The sequence below is a fragment of the Caloenas nicobarica genome, chromosome 9 (genome assembly GCF_036013445.1).
Source record: "Caloenas nicobarica isolate bCalNic1 chromosome 9, bCalNic1.hap1, whole genome shotgun sequence".
Classification (NCBI taxonomy): Eukaryota; Metazoa; Chordata; class Aves; order Columbiformes; family Columbidae; genus Caloenas; species Caloenas nicobarica.
The window spans coordinates 21963575-21987163 of NC_088253.1; the positions used below are offsets into that span (position 1 = coordinate 21963575).

The following is a 23589-nucleotide window of genomic DNA, read 5'->3' on the forward strand; positions in this document are numbered from 1 at the left end:
GTCATCCCCCCGTACCTCTCGGCGGCGAGGCTGGAGATGCGCTCGGACTGCAGGGCGGAAAGGGAGGAGTGCGAGAGCTCGGGGGGGTACCGGACCCCCGAGAGGTGCAGGTGCATGGCCGAGGGGTGCAGGGGGGGCAGCGAGCCCGGCGCCGGCAGCGGGTAGAAGGGGGAGCGCAGCGCTGACAGGCAGTACGACTCGTCCATCCTGGGGAGACAAGGATGCTTAGCGGGATGTGCCAGGTGGGGATGGAGAAAGAAAACCTCTAATTTCCTCCCCCGGGAGTGATCCCAGGCTGGATGGGGGCTGCTTTCCACAGGGAGAGCCCCCAAACTCCCTCAGTGCAACCCTGACGTCTTCCCGATATTGGGGTCCCACCTCCCCAGCGCCCAAAGCTCATTCCCCAGCCACTGGCATCCCCCAGGGAGCCTCCAATTCTCCCCCAGGAGTGACCCCAGGCTGGATGTGGGTTGCCATCTGCTAAGAGAGTGGGAGTTTAGAGAGCCCCAAAATGCCACAGTGTGGCTCAACCATCCTCCCCAGATCAGGGTCCCACCTCCCCAGCCCCCAAGACTCATCCTCCGTGTGCCGGCATCCCACAGGGACCCCATAACTCTCCCCCAAAGAGTGATCTCAGGCTGCATGGGGGCTGCTTTCCACTAGAAGAGGGGTTTGAAGAGCCCCAAAATGCCCCCAGTGCAGCTCAACCATCCTCCCCGGATCCAGCTCCCACCTCCCCAGCCCCCAAAGCTGATCCCCCAGCCCCACGGACCCCCCCAGGCGATGCTCACCTGAAGGCCGGGTGCGGGAAGGGGTGATGGGTCAGGTAGCCAGGGTGGTAGTAGGCGGCGGCGGTGGCGGGGTCGAGGCCGAGGGGGGGCAGCGAGGACATGCGGAGCTCCTCGGCGGTGTGGTAGGGACGGAAGCTGCGCAGGTAATCCTCGGTGACGGCGCTGGGAGGCACCACGTGATGAACCGGCCGCTGCAGGCTTTTTGGGGAGTGGGGGAAGCAAGGAGAGGGTCACCATCCCATTCTGTCCCCATGGGGAGGTGTTACCCCCTGCCCTGGGATGCTCAGTGGGATCAGACTTTGCATCCTGTAACCCCCCCAATCACCCATTGCCCTGGGACTCACTTGAGCGGAGGGAAGCGGGAGTCCTGGACCACGGAGCTGGGGGGCAGCCCAAAAGAATAGGGTGTCCCCAGGAGGTGGGAGGGCACGGTGGGGCCCCCCGCTTTCTCCTGGGCGAGGGGGGGCTCCGAGATGAGACGCTCGCGGGCGCCGCTGCTGCTGCTGCCTCGTGATCCTGCTTCTTGCTGCAAAGCAAAAAGGCAGAAACGTCAAGCTGGGCGTTAGAGACCCTGCAAAGGACAGGGGGAGCCCCTGCTGGCTCCCCACCCCAAGACCCTCAGGGGATCCCCAGTGTCCCTGCAGGGTCCCCAGCTGGCACCCCGTACCCAGAGGATGCATCCACTGGAGCATCCTCCTGCATCCAGGCTGTGGAAGGGAGGCTGGAGGGGTTTGAGGGTCCAGGGGGGCTGCACAGGGCAGGGGACAGGTAGGAGACAGGGTGCTGAAGCCAGACAGGTTACCTGCCTGGAGATTTACGGGCTGCTTTGTTCTCCAGAGCTATTAATCATGCGGGAAGGACACAGCCACAGCCGGGGAAACCCAGCAGCCTTTGATAGTGGCCATAAACTGGGCATCAGCCCAGCATCCCCCCAAAAACGGCATCAGCACCCTCAGCCCCCTACGAGCTCCAATCACACCCAGGATGAACGTCGCTCCCTCCACGTCCCCACAGCGGCTCGGGATGGACCCCCGGGCAAGAGGGGACCCATCGGGGTGACAAAGGACCCTGCAGCGTCTAGCCATGGTGGGGGGGTGACTCCAGCAAGACCAGGCTGGGTTTAAAAATGATGATTTTTCACGGCGCCTTCTCCATTCAGCAGCTGGAGGAGAAGGATGGCAGCTGCCCCCGGTGTCCCTCCCCATCCAGTCCTGGGCAGGTCACAGGTCCCCAGCCTTTGGGGACAGTCCCAAGGTCACCCTTGCGGCACAAAGGGCGTCCCCCCGCTCCTGCATCAAGGCTCATTGTGCAGTGCCAGGCTCCGCTCTAATTACCTCCCGTCCCAGGGCTCACGCTGCGAGCGGCTCCGCCAGACAATAACCCACGCTCGGTTAACCCCACACCGGGGGGGAGGTGACACGGGGCGGGAGGGGTGACACGGCACTGGGGAGCACCCGGACACCCCACGCACCCCTCCGAGCGCCTGGGGGATCGCAGTCCCATTTATTTATTTATTATTTTTCTCCTCCCCCTCCCCGCCGCCCTCGAGGTTTTGCATCCCCTCCCATCGGCTCTCGGCTCTGTGGTTTAATTAGCCTTTCCAAGTGGCATAATCCCCCCGGGAATCTGCTCGTAGCATGCGGAGGAGAGGAGAACCATTAACGATGCTTCTTAATTAGCCACTCTACCACCCCCCTCCCCGCTGCTTCTTCTTCCTTGCGCTCCCCTCTGGACGACAGCCTGGGGACGATGGCATCATGTCCCCCAGCCCCAGAGAGGAGAAGGGACAAAACGGGGAGCATCTCCTGGCACCCCGGACCACAATCAGTGCTGCGCATGGCATCCCACACTCTCCATCCTTTTTTTTTAGGGGGACAGGGACACGGGCACCCCCAAAACACAGTCGTACCTGTCTGCCCTCGCTCCTCCAGACCCCGTTGACCGTTTTGGTGGGGGCGATGGTGACAACGGGTGGCGTGCTGGGCACGCTATGCCCCCCCGGGGGGACGATGATGGGACCCATGGGGCCACGCTTGGGCGTACTGGCGGGGGAGCTGTGGTTGGTGGCCGGCGAGGAGACTGGGGACGACTCGCTGCTTATTGAGGACCCTGAAATTCAATTTAAAAATTAAAGTAAATGGGGGAAAAGGCGGCTATTAACAAGCTAAAACCGCGCTCGGAACAAGGTGAAGCCATTCTGGGGGGATGCTCCGCTGCAGGGACCAGGGATGCAGGCAGGCGCTCAGCATCATTCCAGCCCCCCAGCTGGACCCCCATCCTCCCATCCCATGGAGCTCCATCCCAAGGGAGGTTCCTTCTGGTGCTAAAAGGCTTTGCCCCATGGGAGAGGCACCCTGTTGCTCCCATCTAACAAGGACTGAAACCCTGTCTCCACCTCCCATAAAGCTCTTTCTGGGCTCATCACATCCTGCCTGTGCCCCGGCACAAGTGACACCAACATGATGCCAACCCTGGGCAGCTGCATCTGCTCATATCGAACTCGCAGAGTCCTTAATCCGGCTGCAAAAGTCACAGCACACGAGCTGGGGCACTCGGAGATGCTGGGATGAAGGAGTCGCTTCCTGTAACCCTTGGGCAAGGCTTTGGCTTTATTTGCATAATACGTCCATATTTTAAACTCTACCTACCCCGGGGATGCTGGCGATATTTGCAAGGGAAACATAAAAATGGAATTAAAGCAGAGAGTGAAAAGCAGCACTGGAGAAGAAATACAAATTCTGCGTTAACTGGGGCAGATGGTGCCTGGTGTCAGCTCCTCTGGCACGTCACCCTCTCCCAAAACCCATCCAGGCAGTGCGAGGGGGTCCTGCCCCCCAAAACCCTGCTCCCACCAGCCCAGAGTCTCATTTCTCACGTGCCAGCAGGGATGGGCTACTGGTCACCAAGGGGTGGCCCATGGCCACTGCAGGATGTCAGCTGAGAAGTAACGATGCCCCACACCCTGGGACTGAGCCTGGCACCCAGGGGGACCTTGTCTACCCCAAGTGTGCAAACCAGCTCCCCTAAGCATGCACACCAGCTCCTTGTCCTGCAACTGTGTAATTTGGCTCTTCTATGTGTGCAAGCTGGCTCCCCTAAGCGTGCAAATCAGTTCCTCACCCTACAAGCATGCAAGCTGGCTCCCCTGAGTGTGCAGGGTGTCTCCTTGCCCTTTGAGTGTGCAAACCAGCTCCCCTGAGCAGTCAAGCTGGCTCCTTGCCATGCAAGTTTGGAATTTGGCTCTTCTGTGCGTGCAAGCCAGCTCCCCGTCCTGCAAGCGTGCAAAGCAGCTCCCCTGAGCGTGCAAGCTGGCTCTTTGCTGTGCAAGCATGCAATTTGGCTCTTGTGTGTGTGCGAGCTGGCTCCCCTGAGTGTGCAAGTTCCTCACCCTACAAATCTGCTATTTGGCTCCCCTGAGTAGGTAGGCCAGCTCCTTGCCCTGCAAGCGTACAAAACAGGTCCCCTGAGCATGCAAGTTGGCTCCTTGCCCTGTGAGCACACCAGCTGGTTCCCCTGAGCGTGCAAGGCAGCTCCCCTAAGCATGCAAGCTGGCTCCTTGCTGCTCAAGAGTGCAATTTGGCTCTCGTGTGCGTGCAAACCAGCTCCCCTGAGTGTGCAAAGCGTCTCCTTGCCCTTCAAGTGTGCAAGCTGGTTCACCAAGTGTGCAAGGCAGCTCCTCACCCTGCAAGCCTGCAAACCATCTCCAGCCCCTCTCCAAAAGCCCCACGCACCCCTCACCACACCCCCAGCACCCCAGGTACCACCGGGAGGGAGTCAGGAATGCCAGAGGGAAGCAGGAGCATCCCCAGCAGGAAGGATGTTCGCCGGAGCAGAGAGGCCAGCGGAACCCGCTGCCAGCCGCCCGGCCTTATTAATTATTCCCGAGTCGCTCCGAATCGCTTTCATTTCAAGACTCGGGGAAAAGAGAAAGGCTGGCCGCCACAAAAGGAGGCCGCCGATACGGATTTGACACCCACTGAAGTCTATCTTGTCAGCGCAAGGCCAACAACAATTAGCAGCCTAATCCCCTCTGAGCGGGGAAGCCATTACTCACCACGCGATAGCGTTAACAATCAATACCATCACAATGAGCCCGGCAATTAATGAAGCTAAAGTCTTACTTCAGAACCTTAATTCTCGCTGTGTGGCTTTAAACGGGAGGGTTTGTGATCGTTATAATTAACTGGTGGTATTCAGCCAGGAGTTAGTCAATGAAACTAATCTGGATTGGAGATGACAAGAGGCACAGTGTGATGGTGTCACCTTTGTTTTCTGACCTCCCCGCTTTCTGCTCAGCGATAGCAGATTAGCAGCCCAGGCTGACAGGCAAATGTAATTAACAGCTGAGACCCTGAAGGAGGAAGGGGGGGAAAAAAGAAAGGAAGAGCAAAGGGAGGAATAAAACCCACCCTGCAGACAGCCCGGGGTAGGACAGGAGGAGCCTCCGGCCAGGCAATGGCTTTGGTGGCTTTTTGGGGCTTTGCTGGGATGGAGTGGATAGGGATGAGCCCCTGCAGCTGGGGATGCCGGGGGGGAGCGGGACATCCCACATCCCCACAGCTGCTGGTTCATAAAGCCGGTAAAAAAGCCGGAGATGCTGGGGGGACACACTGGGCATCGGCCCATCAGCTGCATCTGCACCTCCTGTCACGGGAAAGGATGCGGGGTGAGGATTTGGGGACAAAGCAACTCATCTCCCAGGGCTAAAAAACCATGGCGTGGAGAGAAACCCCCTACCCGACACGCACCCAAACCCACGCCTATTAAAAACCTCCGGGATGAGCCACTTTGAGCATCCAGATGGGCAGGTTTTTTGTGGTTGTTGTTGTTGTTTCGTTTGGTGTATTTCTTTTTTTTTTTTTTTTTGCAAACAAACTCTGCAGTTGCTAAGGGGAAATCCAAGAGGAACGTGGCTGCTTCTCTCCAGCACCATGAAATCCGTGTCAAAACCCACTGATGTCCCTTTGGATGGGTTGAACAGCACGGTAGGGGTACAAGCCATGGGGTGTGGGGGAAAGAAAAGGCAAAATAATCCCCCAAACCCAACCGACCGGCCCGATGGAAGCAGATGGGCTCTGGAGGAGGCAGCCAGGGAGAACCAGGGGCTCCCAGTGAGGCTGAAGCATCACCGAGAGCTGGTCCCCTCGGTGTCATGGGGACCCGGTGTCCCCATGGGCTTCCTGAGGAGCAGATGATGCTGGAGACTTCGGGTCTCAGCTGGGACCGGGCATTTCGTCGCTGGTGGGGTCTTGCAGAAAAGGTCTTCCAAAAAGAGCCTTGCAAAAAGGGCCTTCTAAAAACGGCCTTCCAAAAATGACCTTGCAAAAAAGTCTCCTAAAAAGGGCCTTCCAAAAACAGTTTGGCAAAAAGGGTCTTGCATCCTCCCGCCCGGGCAGCAGGCAACAACCCAAGGGGGAGCACCCACCACTGGAAATAGCAGGGATAAATGCTATTTTGGTGCAAATTGATGAGGCCAACAGTCTCCTGCTGGAACGCCTTGCAGTCCGGGGACAGGCTGCCTCTCCTGGACATGTGGGACGGCCACACGTCCCGCAGGACACGCTCCCCGTGGCAGTGGGGACCTCGGGATGCTCCGGCACCCCAGCAGAGACGTGGGGCGCGATGGAGAATGTGGTGGCTGGGCCATCGCAGGGTGATGAGGGATGGGGACATCCCGAGGGCACCCAAATTTGCTATTTGGCCAAGCAATTTGGGTGGGGAAGGAACATATTTGAGGAACCTCTGGAGGAAAAGCCTGGAGAACGGGAGACTGAGGGGAGACCTTATCGCTGTCTACAACTACCTGAAAGGAGGCTGGAGCATGGAAGGTGTTGGTCTGTTCTCCCAAGTACCAAGTGACAGCACAAGAGGAAATGGCCTCAAGTTGTGCCAGGGAAGGTTTATATTGGATATTAGGACAATTTCTTCCCCAAAGGGCTGTTGGGCATTGGAACAGGCTGCCCAGGGCAGTGGTGGAGTCAGCATCCTTGGAGGGGTTTAAAAGGCGTTTAAATGAGGTTCTTAGGGACATGGTTTAATGCTAGAGTTAGGTTATGGTTGGACTCGATGATCCTGAGGGTCTCTTCCAACCAAAATGATTCTACGACAAAAAAAGAAAAACCAACAAAACAGCACTTCGGTGAAGCGTGGCAGGAATTAGTGGGGCTGGCGGGGCCAGGGAGGGACGGAGCTCCCCCGTATCGCAGATTTTTCTCCCAGGGTACGGCAAGTGATACAACAGTTGGATTACTCCAGCTGAATTGAATTTCTAAACTGCTCCCTCAAGCCATGACGCTGGGGAAAGACATTAACTAGGAAAACAATGAGAAAACGCCGTCCACCGGCTCAGGGGTGGGCAAGGCACTGATGCTCAGCACCCCGCCGGTCCCTGTCCCCGTCCTTGTCCCTACCTCTGGGCTCCTCGGCTTGCTTGGCGAGCTTGCGGAGAGCAGCGGCGAAGCTGGAGGAAGGTGCTGCCTGGACGGACAAAGTGCTGCTGGCGGCCGGGCTGCCATTGGGGACGATGGAGCCGTTGAGCGGGGAGGGGGTGAGGGGGCTGACGGTGGCGGTGGTGCGGCTGGCGGTGGATAGCATTCCTAGGGATGGCGACTTCGGCTCATGGCTCATGCCTGCCAAGGAGAGCAGCCCGTGTTAGATGGGGAGAGGGATCCCCAAATCCACACCCTGCCCCCTGCCCCCCAGAGCAGGAACATCAGGACAAGCAAGACTCTGGTTCGTCACCCCCAAAATGCACCCCCAGTGCATGCAATTGGGGTGAGAGGGTGTTTTGGGGGGACTTCAGCATCCTGATGGAGGTGATGGGGAGGGGGGGCAGTCCCCTGACTCGCGTGGTGCTGCTGAATTGCCACCATCGCACCCCCAAATCCCCACTGCTGCACCCCCACATCCCAAAAATGGCATCTCTGGGTCACCAGCACCACACTCCAAAATCCCCACCATTGCACCTTCAATCTCCACTGTGGCATCTTCAATTTGCCACCATTCCATCCTGAAATTCCCCATACCGCGCCCCCAATCCTCCCAACCTCATACCCAAGTCCCCACCACCACACCTTCAAATCTGCACCATTGCGCCCCAAATCCCCACCACAGCACCCCAGCTCCTCATCATTGCACCTTCAAGCCCCCACCATTGCACCCCCAAATTCGCATCACTGCATCCCCAAATCCCCCGTATCACGCCCCCAGTCCCCCCAGTTTCATAACCAAGTTGCCACCATTGCACCTTCAAATCTGCACCATTGTAGCCGCATTGCACGCCCAAATCCTCACGACTGCACACCCAAACCCCCAGCATTGCACCTTCAAACCCCAAACCATTGCACCCCCAAATCCCCCCCACTTCACACCCATGTCCCCACCATTGCACCTTCAAATCCTCACCATTGCAGCCCCACTGCACCCCCAAATCCCCACCACTGCACCTTCAAACCCCCAGCATTGCACCCCCAAATCCACACCATCGCAGCCCCACTGCACTCCCAAATCCCCACCAAACCCCCCCAGCTCCCCACCATTGCACCCCCAGTCCTCCCCACTTCACACTCAAACTCTCCCCATTACACCCCCAAATCTCCCACCACAGCACCTTCAAAACCTCACCATGGCACCCCCAAGTCCCCATCGCTGCACCCCAAAGAAGAGGTGCCCCAAGGCACAGCAGCCTCTAAGGGTTCAGGTGCTGCTGGGTGCAGCTCACCCTGTGCGCCCCCCCAACCACTCCAGGGCTCTCCAGCTCCCAAAACAGCAACTGCTGATGTCAGGGCCCTTAAAATAGATTTCCAAACGAGCAGCTTCATTAACACCTGCCTAAAATTAGCCCTGCTCCCAGGTGGGTGGGGGGTGAGGGGCAGCCCCCCAGCTTGGCTAGAGGTATTGGTGACACTGGAGCCCCCCGAGCCCCCCGTGGCCAAGGGCAGCCGGGCAGAGCGGTGGGGAGAGGGGGGCCGCCAGTGCCACTCGGTGTTGATTAATCTTTGCCCCCCCAGGCCCCAGGAGAGGCGGCAGGCGCTCCCCTCTGCCCTCATTATCCAGCGTTTATTAACTCCGGTGCTCTCAGCCATTGACTGCCGCCGTGTCGACACGCTCGCCTCATGTAAATTCATTACCAGAACAGCTGGGAAGCCAACGCACCGCACCGGCCGGGCCCCTGCACGCCCGGGCTCTGCACCGGACCCCCAGATGAGTGCCTGGGTGCACCCCCAGGGAGAGGGGGACAGCGGGATCTGCCTGAGGCACTGAGCACCATTCCAGGGGCTGCTGCACCCCTGGTACAGCCCTGTACCCCCAAACTCAGCCATGAACCCCCTGGGCACTGCCCCACATCCCTTGGGGACAGCCCTGCACCCCCAAACACAGCCATGAACCCCCTGAGCACAGCCCCACATCCTCCAGGCACAGCTCCACATCCCCTAGGCATTGCCCCATATCTCCCGGGCACAGCCCTGTACCCCAAAACATGGCCGTGAACACCCCCTGGGCACTGCCCCACATCCCTCAGGCACAGCCCTGTGCCCCCAAACACAGCCATGAACCCCCAAACACAGCCATGAACCCGCTGGGCACAGCCCCACGTTCCCCAGTCACTGCCCCACATCCCTTTGGCACAGCCCTGCACTCCCCAGGCACCTCCCCATGCCCCCCCCAGCTTCTCCCCAGCCATTAAGCCCAACATAACACCCCCCCCCAGCTCCAACCCAAGGCTGGAAACACTTTGCTAACCAGCCACCGGGGATGAGCACGCTGGTGCACGCTGGTGCACACTGGCGCACGCTGGCGGGGCACGAGGGCTGGCGGCGCAGCATCGCCCGTGTGATGCTCAGCTGATCTCCGCGGCCCCAAATGCCTCCCGACAAACTCATGATCCCGCTGGGATTTACCGGGGCAGCTCCGAGCCAGCAGCTCGCCGGGAAGCGCGCGGGGACCCGGCGTGCCCCTCCCGGGGCTGGCTCGCTAACGCCGTGCCGCTGCCCCAGCCGGGCTCCAAACCAGTTCTGCCGCTCCTGCCCGGTGATAAAATCGGCGCCTCCACCCCGGCTGGGGCCTGAGCAGCGCCGCTCACCCGCCTTGCCCCGACTGAGGTGGCGTCCGTCTGTCCGGGCGTCCCTGGGCTGCTGGGCGGGAGAACTGCCAGATGGGGAAACTGAGGCACGCCGCGGTGGAGAGCTGGCCAGGCATGAGTGGGCGCAAGGGGATGGGGATGTGGGACCATGCTGCGTCCCCCTGTCACTGCAGCATCCTCTGCGGGAGTCACCGTCCCCCCAGGGGCTGGGGACACTGTCCCACCCACCCCACAGTGAGGTGGGGCCCCTCCCCGGTGCAGAAAAACAGGTCAAGTTCAGGGCCTGGCAGCAGCCCGGGGTCACGCCAGCAGCTGCCTCACACGGGGCGGGGAGCTGAACCCCAACACAGGGTGCTGCCTGTGCACCCCCCACCAAGCCAAGGGTGGGGGTGCAGGGGCTGCCGGACGCCTGGGTCCCCTTGCTGAGGTTGGGGACCAGGCGATGTGTCACTCTGTCCCACGTGCGGTTGGCATCCCCAACAGGGCAGGACCCCAAGCCCCTGAAGGGGTGTCCCTGCGCCCCCAGCCCCTCCTCACCCCCTTGTCCCCTCGCGTCCCCGGCGCAGGGCTGGGAGCTGGGCCGGTGCCATCTTCTCTCCATCTGCTCCTGATGACGCTGGCGGGTTTTTTGGCAGCGAGGAGCTTCCTCCGGCAGCGAGAGCAGAACCAGTCTGGCTGCCTGCTGGGGCTGCAGACAAACCAACGCGCCCGCAGCCACCGCAGGGGCAGGGATGGGCCCCCCCCAGCACCCCAAAAATCCTTCCCGGAATCGCGCTGGGGATGGGGGTTCAGTACCGCTGCCTCCCCGCCGTGGGCAGCTGCCGGGAAACGCGGCACAGGCAGGTTTAGCACCTTGGGTTCAGCTCCCCCCGCTTTCACCCCCCCCAGCACCTTGAAAGGTCCCTAATGAGCATGAAGTGCCCTTCAGAGCAGATTGCCATTGAACTCAACCTGCACCAGCCGCCTGCTTTTAAAAGCAGCTATTTTGAGCTCCCGAGCGCTGGAACTAATAATTTATTACCAAATACGATCAGGCAGCAGCAGCTCCAGCCCCTGGCAAATGGAGTGGAAAAAAACCCCAGCACAGCGGGAGGTTGAGGGAGCGGGGAGAGACGAGCATCCCTGAGCATCCCTGAGCATCCTGCATCCCCCCCGGGACGGAGCCGCATCCGCCGCACAGGACCCCGGCTCCAGATGGATCCCCGAGGAATTTGGGGTGATGCTCCATGGCAGGAGGTCCTCCAGCATTTTTCACCCCCCCCCGCCCCATCCCTCATCTCCCGCTCCGGAGCCGCATCCAGCTGCACGCTCCGAGCGGGAACAGCTGCTTTGCATGGATTTTCCATGCTAATGGCATCGCATTGTCAAGTCCCCCCCACCGGCTCCTCGCTCTGCCTGATGGCTGCCTGTGCGGGCAGGAGGGAGGGCAGGCAGCCAGGGGCAGCACGTGCCCATCGTGTCCCCCGCCCCGCCATGCACCCCAGCAGGCAGGGGACAGGCAGGGGACAGGCAGCATCCCCACCTCCTCTCCCGCCGAGCCGCCACCGCACATTTTCCACCCCTCATTACAAGAAGCTCTGCCGCCGCACCATCAGCACGCTCCATTAATTAATTAATTGATCGATTGGAGCCCGCGCTCCTGCCCTCCCTCCCCACAGCCCGGCCCGCACAGCTGAAACGAAAGGAGGTGGCTGGGTTTGGTGTCCCCAAGTGTCCCTGGGGGCACATCCTCTGCTCATTTTGAGAGTCCTCAGGGCAGAGCCCGGCACCCATCTCAGGAGCCCCCACCTTGGCTGGCTCCCCAGCACCCCTGGAGGAGTCCGGATGGGGTGCCCAGGGTGGGGACCACCTTTCTGGCCAGGGATGAGATTCAGGGCTCCCCGGGGAGCCCGGCACAGCACTGAGTGTCCAAGTGCATGGCGCTATTAGCCGGCTGGGTCTCCATCATCGATCACTCCTCCATGGACCATTGATCTGGCAAACGACAACAAGCAAACTAATAAGAGCTCGTTTGGAGGGCGCAGCGCCGGGGAGGGATCCGGCCAGCGTGATGCGGGATTGTTTTTCTGCTTTCCTTACCTTCCCATGCCCCATCCAACCAGCCCTAGGTGCTTTTTAAACCTGTAGGAAATGAGGCTGGGGAAAAAGATTCACTTCAAAGCAATTTTCTTCCCTGTTTCTGCCCTGGCAGAGCGAGCTGGGGGCTTCGAAAATAAAACGCCCGTGCCCCAAGGATGCTGCTTGGCCACAAGTCCCTCTCTGCAGCATCCAGGTTGGGATGGTGGCTCTGGATCTGGGTACCAGCCGCCTCTGGAGGCCCCCCCTGCTTTGGGGAAAGTGGGGTACAGCCCCCACCCCTCCTCTTTGCATCAGCTGCTGCTGGGGGCTGAATAGGGCGACAGGGGGTGCGCAGGTGGGTGCCAGGGATCACACAGCACCGCTGGGCACAGCACGGGGCTGCCAGGTGTTGTTTGGTGCTATGGGGCACCGCGTGGTGCTACTGGGCATTGAACGATGCTGTTGGACAGTGCACGGTGCTGCCAGGCACTGTAGAGCACCGATGGGCTTCGCATGGTGCTCTTGGCCATTGCATGTGCCGATGACCACTGCACGGTGCCACTGGGCTTTGCACAGTGCTGCCGGGCACTGCACGGTGCCATTGGGCATTGCATGGTGCCATTTGGCACTGCACGGTGCTGCTGAGCACTGCACGATGCTGCTGGGCATTGCACGGTGCCATTTGGCACTGCACGGTGCTGCTGGGCATTGCGCAGTGCCACCGAGCACTGCACGGTGCCATTGACTATTGCACGGTGCCACTGAGCACTGCACGGTGCCATTGACTATTGCACGGTGCCACCGAGCACTGCCCGGTGCCGCCAGGCGTTGCACGGTGCCGTCGGGCACTGCCCGGTGCTGCTGTGCAAGGTCAGTGCCAAGCATCGCACTGCGCTGCCAAACCCTGCGCGGAGCTACCGGGCATCGCAGGGGCCAGAAGCGGGCAATGCCGGTGCAGCCAGGCCACCCTCCCATCCGCGTCCCCCGTCCCTGTCCCCGTCCCCATGCCAGCAGCTCGGCAGCCCCGCCGCGGGCAGCGCGGGCTTTGCCGGCAGCGCCGCATTGTTCTCGGCGCGAGAAGCCCTTGCCCAGCAGATGGCAGGTATAACAAAGCAGCTTGCTGCGGCCAAGCCAATTATTTATCTAATTATGATTTACCACTTAACCACATGATCTTTCTGCAGAGTTGTGGGCAATTAAAACCGGGGTGATTATGTGGATTATGCAAATCGGCTGGAGCCGAGCGAATAAAATTGGGAGATTAGAGTTTCACGCAGGCTGGATCTTGCACAGGGGCAGGTCCTGGCAGGGCAAGGGGCAGGTCCTGGCAGGGCAGGGGGTGCGCACAGGGGTGGGGGGCCAGGACCCGGCCAAGCCAGGGGCTCTGGGGCAGAGTTAGAGGGTGCCAGGGCAAGGCTGCTTTTGGGGTGCTCCCATCCCCCTCTGGCAGACCCAAGGGGGGTCCACAGCCAAAACCTGCCCCCCCACCACAGGGGTGGGTGCCCCCAGGTGACCCCAAAACCCCAATAATGGGGATTTCCCAGCGCACATCCCAGCTGCACCCCAAAAGGTGGTAGGGGGGTGTTACACAGCGCAGCCTCCTCGCCCCATCCATGGGCAGCTAACGAAGGGCTCCAGCGCCGGGGATTAATAATGAGTATTAATAACAGGTATTAATAACGCTGCCTGGCAGATTACTCTGCCCACCCAGCTTGATACGAGATTTATGCACGGCGCAAACTCCGGAAATACAGAAGTATTAATGGTAATACCTCGTGTCCTAGCAAAGGTCACGGGCAATCTCCATCAATCCCACCGCGCCGCTGGCAAAGCCGGGGGGGCGGGCAGGGCTGGGGGGTCCCCCCCGCGCTCCCGGGGTCCCCCCAGATACAACACGGCGGTTTATGATGGTGCAGATGGCCCGGCACGGGCCAGAGGGAAGGTTTTACCTTGGGATAAGAAATTAACGCTGGCAAACGGCAAATTTACTGCATGTATTTTCATTTTCCTAATGCCGGCGCCATCTGGTAGCAATCGGTGCCCCACGTCACCAGCTTTTTATTTACAAGATGCTGCGGAGGTCTTGGTGAAACCTTGGCTTCTCACCAGAGAGTCCCCTCGCAATGTCCCCATGGCGTCCCCAGGGGACATCCCAGGGTCCCACCGCCACCTTGGTGGGTCTCACCGTTTCCATGAAGCCCCCAAGGGGAGCGGAGCCCCCTTCCCACACCACGATTTCGGGCGATTAATGCCGGCGATCCCCCGTGCCGGTGCCCCTGCGTGCGGAGCATCTTCCCCTTTCGCCTACAGTAATCCTCAGCCTTTCGAGCAAATTATTAAAATTCACTTATATTTAATCTGCCTGCTGGAATTAATTGAATTTTTACGCTTGGCAAATGTCAGTGGGTGCACGCTGCCTCCCACCGGGGACCCGGCTGCAGGTGCAGCGGGTGCAGCCCCGGGGTTTTACCCCTCCCTGGGGACAAAAGCCACCCCAGGGCATGAGACAGGGTGTCCAGAGCACCCACAGCCCCCGTCGGCAGCGGGTGGTGGGATGTATGGAATGTACAGGTGCACGTAGACCCCCAAACCTGCCTCCATGGGGTGCGCATTAAACGCTCCCCAAACCCCATGGGATTCCCATGGTGGTGGCTTTGGAGGGGACATGAGGATGAGGGATTCCATTGCTTCCCATGCCAGAGAGCACCAGCACCCTGCCTGGTGGCGGGGTTCCTACCGGTGATGAGAACCTTCCTCCCTTCCCCATCATTCTCCTCCAAAATTGCAGAAGTGTCTAATTTCACCCCCGGGAAGGCCAAGGGAAAAGAGCCGCTATTTTTGCTGGTAATAAGCCCTTCAGACAAAGGTGGGATGAACCTTTTGGCGGTGAGAAGGGGGAAGGGTCCAGCCCCACGCTGGAGCGATGCCGAGGGCGCATGGGATGGGAGAGGGTCCCTCCTGCCTGGGGGAGGCGGCAGCGGGCCATGGAACCAGGACATGGCACCGGGACACAGCACGGCATCCCAGCATCACCCAGGGACGTGCCATGCCCACGCACCCACGGGATACCAAACTCCTGGATGGGTGGTGGGATGCGCAGCATCACCGGCCACCGCGCTGGGGACACACCTGTCATCACAGCGGTGCGAGTCGTGACCGGTACCCAACTCCCCGTTACCCCGGTCCCCACTCGGGGACACTCTCCCCCATCCCCATCACCCACTTCCCACGTTCCCTATTGCTCACGTTGCACCGGGACGGAGAAGTTCACGGGCGGGACGAGCCCCACGGGACCCCAGCGGGCAACTTCCAAACTTGCCTGGCGCTCGCCCCCCCTCCACCGCCCGCCTGGGATTATCATAAATTAAGACATAATTACTCCGTGGAAATTTACAGCACAAAGCTGCGGTGCTAACAAGTGTGTTTGGCGGCACCGGGGGCCAGGGTGGGGGGAGATACAAAGCGCTATTGTCTGGCGGGCGCCAAAACGCCACGTCCCGGAGATGGGAAGGGGGACAGGGATGGGGACAGGGACAGATCAACTCCATAGTGAGCCAAGTGTGTGCCCCCCACACTGTGGGGATGGAGAGGGGGACAGTGCTCAACAAGGAGGGTCCCATGCAGCAGGGATGGGTGACAGTGGGTGACCCCAGCAGGACGGGTGTCCCCTCCACCCCACAAAAATGGGGGTCGTGGCCCCGCTCCCCGCCGGCAGCGGATGGCACGGAGCTGCGAACAAAGACATCTCCTTTATCCCCTCAAACAAACTCTGCACCCCGTCAGCTCCCACCCATGGGTGCTCCCACCCACCTCGCACCCATGGGTGCTGCGCCCAGCCAAACCCCCACCCAACCCACCTCTGAGACCCCGCTTCAGCACTCACGGGGTTAAAAATAAATCCCCTGGGGACCTGGGAGAAGGGGGGGACATGTGTGCGTGTGTCCCCCTCCCTGCTCCCGGCGCTGCCGCGCTCCCCCAGCTGCCACGCACATTAAAAAATAATAATCAATGTGGTTAAAAAAAAAAACAAAACACAACACAACAGGAAAAAATTCAGGCGGCTAAAACAAATCCAGCAATAAAGGAGCCGGGGATCCTCGCAAAGCTGGCTGTGCAATTAAGCAGTTTTCTGCTGTACGCCGATAATCACCTAATTATACTATTAATGACAGTTCAACCTGCTCGGAAATAAAAGGACATTCTTCCATAACAGGATGCCAGCTGTTTGTTACAGATGTCAAACATCTTTAAAGTGTTATTATGAAAAGAAGGGGGGAAGGAAAAAGCTTGGTGATGCAGAAACGCAGCCGCCTTCCCCCAAAAAGCCCCTTGTGGCGGGGGGGGGTGAGTTGGGGTGTCACCCCCACTTTTTAATGCCTGTGAAATAACCCATTGGAGGGGTGTTTTGGTGGGGGAGGATCCGTCCCATCGACATTCGGTGTAATAAATCCCCTGCGCTGGCTCGCGGCAAGAGGCGGCGGTGGTTAATTAAGCACAGCATTGGGAAATAAAGTTAAAAATTAATAATAAAATGGGGGGGCGGGGGGGGATATGCATCCCGCTGCCAGGCGCGGGGCAGGGTTGGCCCCGTTCCCCCCTCCCGGGCTGCCGGTGGTGCCTCGAGCGCGGCGGCCGCCGGCGGTGCCGGCACACGTGCCGCGGTGCCGTGCCAAGGAGGAGTGTCCCTGGCAGGTGCCACCAGCTGGTGCCAAGGGAAGGGAAAGCCGAGGGGGGGGGACGGGACACACACCATATAGAAAAGAAGCACCTGCTCCCTCGCGAAAACCCAGCGTGGGTTTGGAGGCGAGCGATGCCACAGCACCCCACAGACCCGCGGGCATCAGGATGCGGGATGCTGAGGGGGGTGACGAGGCGGTGGCGGGGGGATGGCAGCTGTACCCCGCTTTCATCGCAGGCCAAACTCCTGCTGGGGTAATTACACCTCGCCTGCTCGCCCCCCCCGGCAGCCCGCAGCCCCGGGGGTACCCGGACAGCCCCCACCCGCCGTGGGGTTCTAACCCACCCGCGCAGCCGCCAGCTTTCCACCCCGTCCTATATAGCGACAGGCAAAGCTGCCTTTAAAACCATCAGGAACCAGGCTTAGCCCAGGAATAAAGAGATTACAGAGCGGGGGGGTTGGAGAAAAAGGGGGTGTTTGGGAACAATTCACCCCCCTCCAAGCCACGTGGCTCCTGATGTCCTGGGTCCCAGCAGGGCCCTGCCATGAGCAGGGTGGCTGCAGACAGGTCTTGAATTTTGGGGGTACCTGCTCAGAGCTGGGGGGCTGCAATCGAGCCCCCTCCCCAGGGCAGGGCTCCCCAGCCTGCCCCCTTGGCACACACCAGGCTGGCACCGCTGCTGCTCACAAGCCAGGGAAAAAAAAACATCTGGGAAGTGTCACCCCCAGCCCTGATCCGGGAGCCATGTCCCCGGTCCCCCCGCCCCGGCGCGCAGCCCTCACCCGCCACCCCCTTCCCCTGGCTCCCCTTTCCCCCGCTCCGCTCCTCAAACCATCACGGGGAAGCTGGAAAGTGGTTGACATGGTTGCCATGGCGACCGAATTTAGGACTGGCGAGAGGAAGAGGAGGAGGATGGTGGGGTGGGCGAGGGAGGAAGGCAGGACAGCCCAGACCCCCCAGCACCCCGTGAGCATCACCTCCGAGCACCCCCCAATCTCCCACCCGGCAAGGATGAGGACAGGCACCCCAGCACCCAGCCAGGGGGATGCTCAGCCCCCAGCACCCCAAACCCAGCCCGGGGGTGGCGTGTCCCCACCCCGGCGCTGCCGAAAGCCGCCGGTGACTCACACCTCGCACCAGCGGCACCCGCTGAGCGGGTGTTTACGCAGCATCACCCAGCGCCCTCCATCTGCTTTGATCCACGGGCGAAATATTCCCAGCCCTGGAGTAAAAATAGGAACCATTTGGGAAGGTCCTGAGTCAGCAGCATCCACCGCCGGCACCCACCGCCGTCCTCTCCGGCACGCCAAGGCACCCAGGGTCCCGTCCCACCTCGCTGGGGAGCCCCAGGGTCCCTCCGGAATTTGGAGACACCCAAGGAAAGGGGACCCCACAAGGCTGTGTGCATTTGGGTGTCAGCCTCACGCTTGCCAGAGCAGACAGACAGGCTCTCCGGGGATGCTCTGTGTCCCCGAGGGGTGCCGCTGTCCCCTAAGGATGCTGCTGTCCCCGAGGGACGCTGGCACCGGCCATAGGGTGACAACGGCAACCACGTATCTCCAGGCAAGCCAGCCTGAGCATGGCTCTCATATGTAGCCACGAGGAATGGGGTCCCCTCCCTGGCTCCCCCATTCTCAGCTGTGCTTTTGCCGGGTCCCCAGCACGCCCAGTGTCCCCTCGGAGCTGGCTGAGCTCCATTGCTCATCTCCAGCCCATGACCGGAGGGACAGAAGCATCAGTGACCAGAGGGATGCAGGGACAGAAGCATCAGTGACCGGAGGGATGCAGGGACAGAAGCATCGGTGACCGGAGGGATTGAGGGGACACCGGAGTCAGCTGGATCCCATGCCATTCGAGCCGGGAGAGCGAGCCACCAAGGAGTGTGTGACACGGGCCACGGCCAGGCAGTCCCCGAGGTGGTGACAGTCCCCAGCAGGACTCCGCTGAGTCACCGCCACCAGCCCAGCACTGGTGAAGCCCCCGCCAGCCCACGGGGGAAGGTTCACAGCTCCATCTGCTCCCACCCGCCCTGGCCCACCAGCATCTCCCAACGCCCCGGCAGCTGCCGCCGGCGATTTCTCTGCTTGCCAGCGCCTCCAACATAATTTCCCTTAATTGCTTTAAATCTCACAGCCTGACACTTCCATGCTCCTCTCTCTGTCTTGCTTTTCTCCTCCAATTTTTCTTTTTTAATTCCTCTCTGAGGTGGCTGGAAAGCCAAAGAGCCGGTCGGAACAGGGTTTGCCGGGGCGCAGGAATTAAGTGCATTAGCAACAACGGCAACACCAGAAGTTTCATGCAACAGGAGCCGCCGCCAGGAACCCCCGCTCGACCAGAGTGTGCTAAATATGGAATTTAAGGGGAAAAAAAAATAAAAAATAAAACAACCCCCAACTCATCTCCCTGCACCTGCAGCCCTTGGAGGAGTCCCCACCGCATGGCACAGTCACACATGTCCCTGCTGTGGCACAGCCCTGGGCGGGGGGGGGATGTCACACCACAAGCCCTCCCAGTGGGGGGGCCCCCCAAGTTCAACCCCGGCACCCCTCGGCCGCCCTTCCTGGCTCGCCTTCGCGCGCCCCGGCGCAGGCGCGTTCGCTCCTGTAACAACTGCCACATGCAAAAGCCATTTCCTGAAACAAACAACCTTCCGCGGGGAAACCGCCGTGTGGGGGTACGGCCCCCCCAGGAGAGGGGCCCCCGCCACCCCCTGCCTCTCCAAGCACACCCCAAGCTCACAGTCAGAGCGTGCACCCCAAGACTGCACCCCCAGAGCACCCTGAGCTCACAGACAGAGAGTACACCCCAAGTGTGCACCCCAAACTTGCACCCCGAGACTGCACCCCCGGAGCAACCCGAGCTTGCAGCCAGAGCGTGCACCCCGAACATGCACCCCGACCGTGCACCCCGAGCGTGCACCCCCAGAGCACCCTGAGCTCACGGCTCGAGTTCACAGCCGGAGCGTGCACTCCGAGCCTGCACCCCAGACATGCACCCCAAGAGCTCAGAGCCTCAGCTCGCAGCCCGAGGCTGTACCCCAAGCCTGCACCCCAAAAATACCTCGAGCTCCCAGCCTGAGACTCCTGAGTGTACAACCCAAACGTACAGCCCAAGCCTGCACCCCAAACGTGCACCCCAAGAGCATCTCAAGCTCCCACCCTGAGCACATATCTGATGTGTGCACCCTGAGTGCGTACCCCAAACATGCACCCCCCAAGCACACACCCTGAACATACACCCCCAGCTCGTCCCCCAGTCCCCTTCACCACCGACACCCTCAAAACACCCCAAACCCCCCCAGACGGGGGGGTCCCCCTCCTTCACCAGCCACCGTGGGGTCAGTGCTGCCGGCTGGGGGGGCGCAGCAAACTTTGGTGCCCCAAGTCCCCGCGCCCCAGCAGCAGCGGGGCCGCGAGCGGGGACCCCCACCCCAAAACACGGCGCACTCGGCGTTTCTCTGCGTCCCTTCTCGGTCAGAACTCCCCCAGCTCCTCGGGGAGGGGAGAACCCCCCAGGGTGAGGGAGTGGCAGCAGGAGCAGAGTGGGGGGTTCCGAGCGCCCCAAAACCCTCGCAGTGCCACGCCGGGGCTGCCGGCTCCCCCCGCTAAAGCTCACCGGACCCCAAAACCCCTCTTAGGTGTTGGGAGAAAGTAACTTCACCCCCAAATGCGCTACGGGTGCCGCTGGCGGGGACAGACAAAGGGGTGTCCCCGAGGTGGGGGGGACCCCGCAGGGAGACCCCGGAGGTGGGACAGGGACTTGGGGGGGGGGGGACACGGTGACAGCATCGCGCGGTGCCTTACCTGGTAAGTAATAGAGAGGTGGTTTCAACCCAAACATGATTTATGTTACAGTTCCATTGCGGCCAGGAAGAAAAAAAAAAAATAATAATAAAAATAAAAGACCCAAGGTGAAGAGGATGTGTCAGGAAGCAAGAGAAAAAATATAAATAACAAAAACAAAACCAAAAAAATTAGCACCAAGCCACACGGAGGGGGTTGGAAAAATAAACCAGAGGCGAAAAAATACGGTGGAGCGGGGAGGAGGAGGAGGAGGAGGAGGAGGAGGAGGAGAAGGAGGAGGAGGAGGAGCAGGGGGGGAATCAAGTGCGTGGGGGGAGGAGGAAAAATAAAAATTGAAATAGCAGCGAGCGCAGGGCGCCGGCTCGGGGTGGCGGTGGCTGTCACCGGGGCAGGAGCGCGGCTGCCATGGCGTGTCACCGGCCCGGGGGTCTCCTGGAGCCCCCCGAGCTGCGACCGCGGGGACACAAAAAGCCGGCGAGGAAGAGGAGGAGGAGGAGGCGGCGGTGGGACCCTGGCGGGGCGGCGGGGGAGGAACGCACCCCCTGAGCCGGACGGTGCAGTGGGATCCCCCACCCTGGTGCTGGTGGGTGGGTGACCCACGCGGGGCTGCGATGTGTCCGTCCGTCTGAGCAGAACAGCCCAGGCTGCGCCAAGGCGGGCGGGCGGGAGGCGGCAGACTTGCCCCCCTTCGATCAATTTTCATGCAAGAATCATTATCGGTAAATTGGAAATCTGGCTACTTGACAGCAGATTTGTCTCCCCTAATGAAGGGGAGCGGGCAGAGAGCGGCAGGCAGCTGCTCGCCCCGGCACCCTCCTCCTCCTCCTCCTCTTCCTCGCATCCCGCTGCCCCCGGGCCTCAGCCTTCATCCCCGGGGCGCCCCGCCAGCCGGGGCCGGGAGGGCAGGAGAAACCTCCTTCCTCCTCCAACCCCGCTCCTCCTCCTCGCCTACAGACAGAATATTTTTTATTTTTCTTTTTCTCTCTTTTTTTTTTTTTGGTGGGTCTTTTCCGGGATGCTGTTTTCAAACAGCGGCTACTGAGGGCAGGGGGGGGTGGGGGGTGTGTAGAAAAAAAAAAATAGAAGATCAAAGCTCCCCCTCCCGCCCTCCAATCGCTTAAAGAGGAAAATTAGGAAATAAAAAATAACCCAACTTTCCTGCCTGCTGCTTCACAAAAGGCAGAGGCTGGAAGGCTAAGGCTGGGGGGAGGTCCTGCCGCCCCCCCTGCACCCCCAAACCCCCCATGCCTGGCCCTGGGGGGGGCTGTAATCAGCCGCCCGATAGGATCTCCCCCATTCCCTCTCCGCTGATGCATTAGCAGATCCGGGCAGACATGCTTGCAGGCAAATCGGGCTAATAAATGCTATTACGGGGAGAGCGAGGGAGGCTGGAGATCCTGGCTGCACCATAGTAACGAGGGCCCGGCTTAATTTGCTTTAAGCAAACGATCAGCCAAGGCGGGGTAGAAAAGGAGGGGCGGGGGGAGCATTTCGTGCTCCAGGCACGCACGGGTGCACGTTTGCATGGGTGCACTTGCATGGGTGCATGTTTGCATGGGTGCATGCATGTGCGCTGCCCCCCTCCCTGCCCCCTCCACCCCCCACCTCCAGCCCTCTCTTCCCAAACTGCCGCCGCTTTTAACACCAAAGTTCACGGAGGCGATGTGTGATATCTCGCCCCTGCAAGAGAAGCCACATCCTGTATGATAATGACCAGCCCTTCAAACAGCTTTAAAGATACAGGCCATTCTCAGGGCCTCGCTGTCTGCCCCTGCCTGCTCCGGGTGGGGGGTGGTCCTGGGGGGGTCCCGGTATCACCCCAAGCCCATCCAGCCCCATGGTGCGGGGAGGTCGGGCCTGGTGCGCGGTGCAAGTGAGCAGGAGGGTGTTTGCAAAAGGTTTTTCCGGCTGGAAATGCACACTTGTGCACGCTTGTATGCACATGTGCATGCACACGCATGCATGTGCTCGCGTGCATGCAGCACACACACACGTCTGAACACACACACATGTGCACACGTGAGTCGAGCTCCCCAGAAACCCATTTGGCAGAGGCGAAGCTGGTGAAAAACTGCGCCCTCCTCCTCCCCCCGCGTTAAATATTGCTTTTCTAATTCCAGGTCGGAGGATTATTATTATGTCTTTTCTTCCTTCCTAACCTACATCTGTCAAGATCGGCGCTCCGAGTATTTCTGGCCCGTCCCCTGAGTCATCGCTGGCGTCCCGCTCCCCACGCGGCAGCTGCCGTGCACCCCCGTGTGCCCCCCATGTGCTCCCCATGTGCACCCCTGTGCTCCCAGCCACTGGGTGCTGGGTGCTCCCGTTCCACTTCCCCCCTCCCCAGCCAAACCCCTCCCACACACCTCGCTGGTGCATTAGGAAATGTCACTTATGGGGTGACACAGCACCCCAAACCCAGTGGCTCCCCGTAGTGTGGGTGCAAGGGGGACCCCCCCCCCATCCTGGGTCGGAAAGGTTGGGGGGTGTCACCATGTAACTCAGATCCCCTGGACCCCCAACATCACTACCCCACTCACAGCCCCCTCCAAGTTTTAGAGGGGTTGAATTTGCTGGGCTCACGCCAGCACTGGGGGACCCCTCCTCTGCTCACCAACCCCCCCCGCCATGGCATGAGCCGTAAAAATTAATTTGCAAACATGTCATTACACAATAGCTGTACAGGCAATAAACCTGTAATTACAGGCGGCTGGGGGAGCGGGCAGGCAGGCAGGGAGGGCAGGCAGGGAGGGCAGGCCTGCCTGCCTGCCAGCTCGGGCTTTGGGGTTTCGCCTCCCCCCCTGCTCCCTTTGTTCATTATGCAAACGAGAATTGCTTCACTCCTGGAAGTTGGGCTCCACTTCAAAGGGGCGCTCTGCCCGCGCTGCCTGCGCTCCCCCACCCGCCAAGAAAGCCCCAACCCCACCAGCACCCCAAGCCGGGAACCCCCGTTGCTTCGCTGGGATGAGGAAACCGAGGCACGGCGGCCGGACAGCCCCGTTGGGAAACCAACCCGGCCCTTTGCGACATTGACCCAACTGAATTATCCGCCACCCTCCTCCTCCTCCTCGGTTGTCCCCTCTCTGCAGGCAATGGCACGCACGCATTGGCAGCGAGCATTGCCCTGCCTCAGTTTACCCACTTACCACCCCGCCGGAGACGGGACGCAGGGCACCGGC

At 60.6% G+C, this 23589-nt stretch overlaps 1 protein-coding gene across 3 annotated transcripts in view; it reads right to left on the reverse strand.

The window, feature by feature from the left end:
• The window catches only part of GSE1 (Gse1 coiled-coil protein), a 100392-nt gene that overhangs the window by 8669 nt on the left and 68134 nt on the right, over positions 1–23589 (reverse strand). For all 3 annotated transcript variants that reach the window (XM_065640667.1, XM_065640669.1, XM_065640668.1), the window contains exons 3-7: positions 7202–7420; positions 2701–2900; positions 1136–1317; positions 792–989; positions 16–207 (exon numbers count right to left, since the gene is read on the reverse strand). In XM_065640667.1, coding sequence (XP_065496739.1) covers positions 16–207; positions 792–989; positions 1136–1317; positions 2701–2900; positions 7202–7420 — 991 coding nt within the window. The remainder of the gene's footprint in view (positions 1–15; positions 208–791; positions 990–1135; positions 1318–2700; positions 2901–7201; positions 7421–23589) is intronic.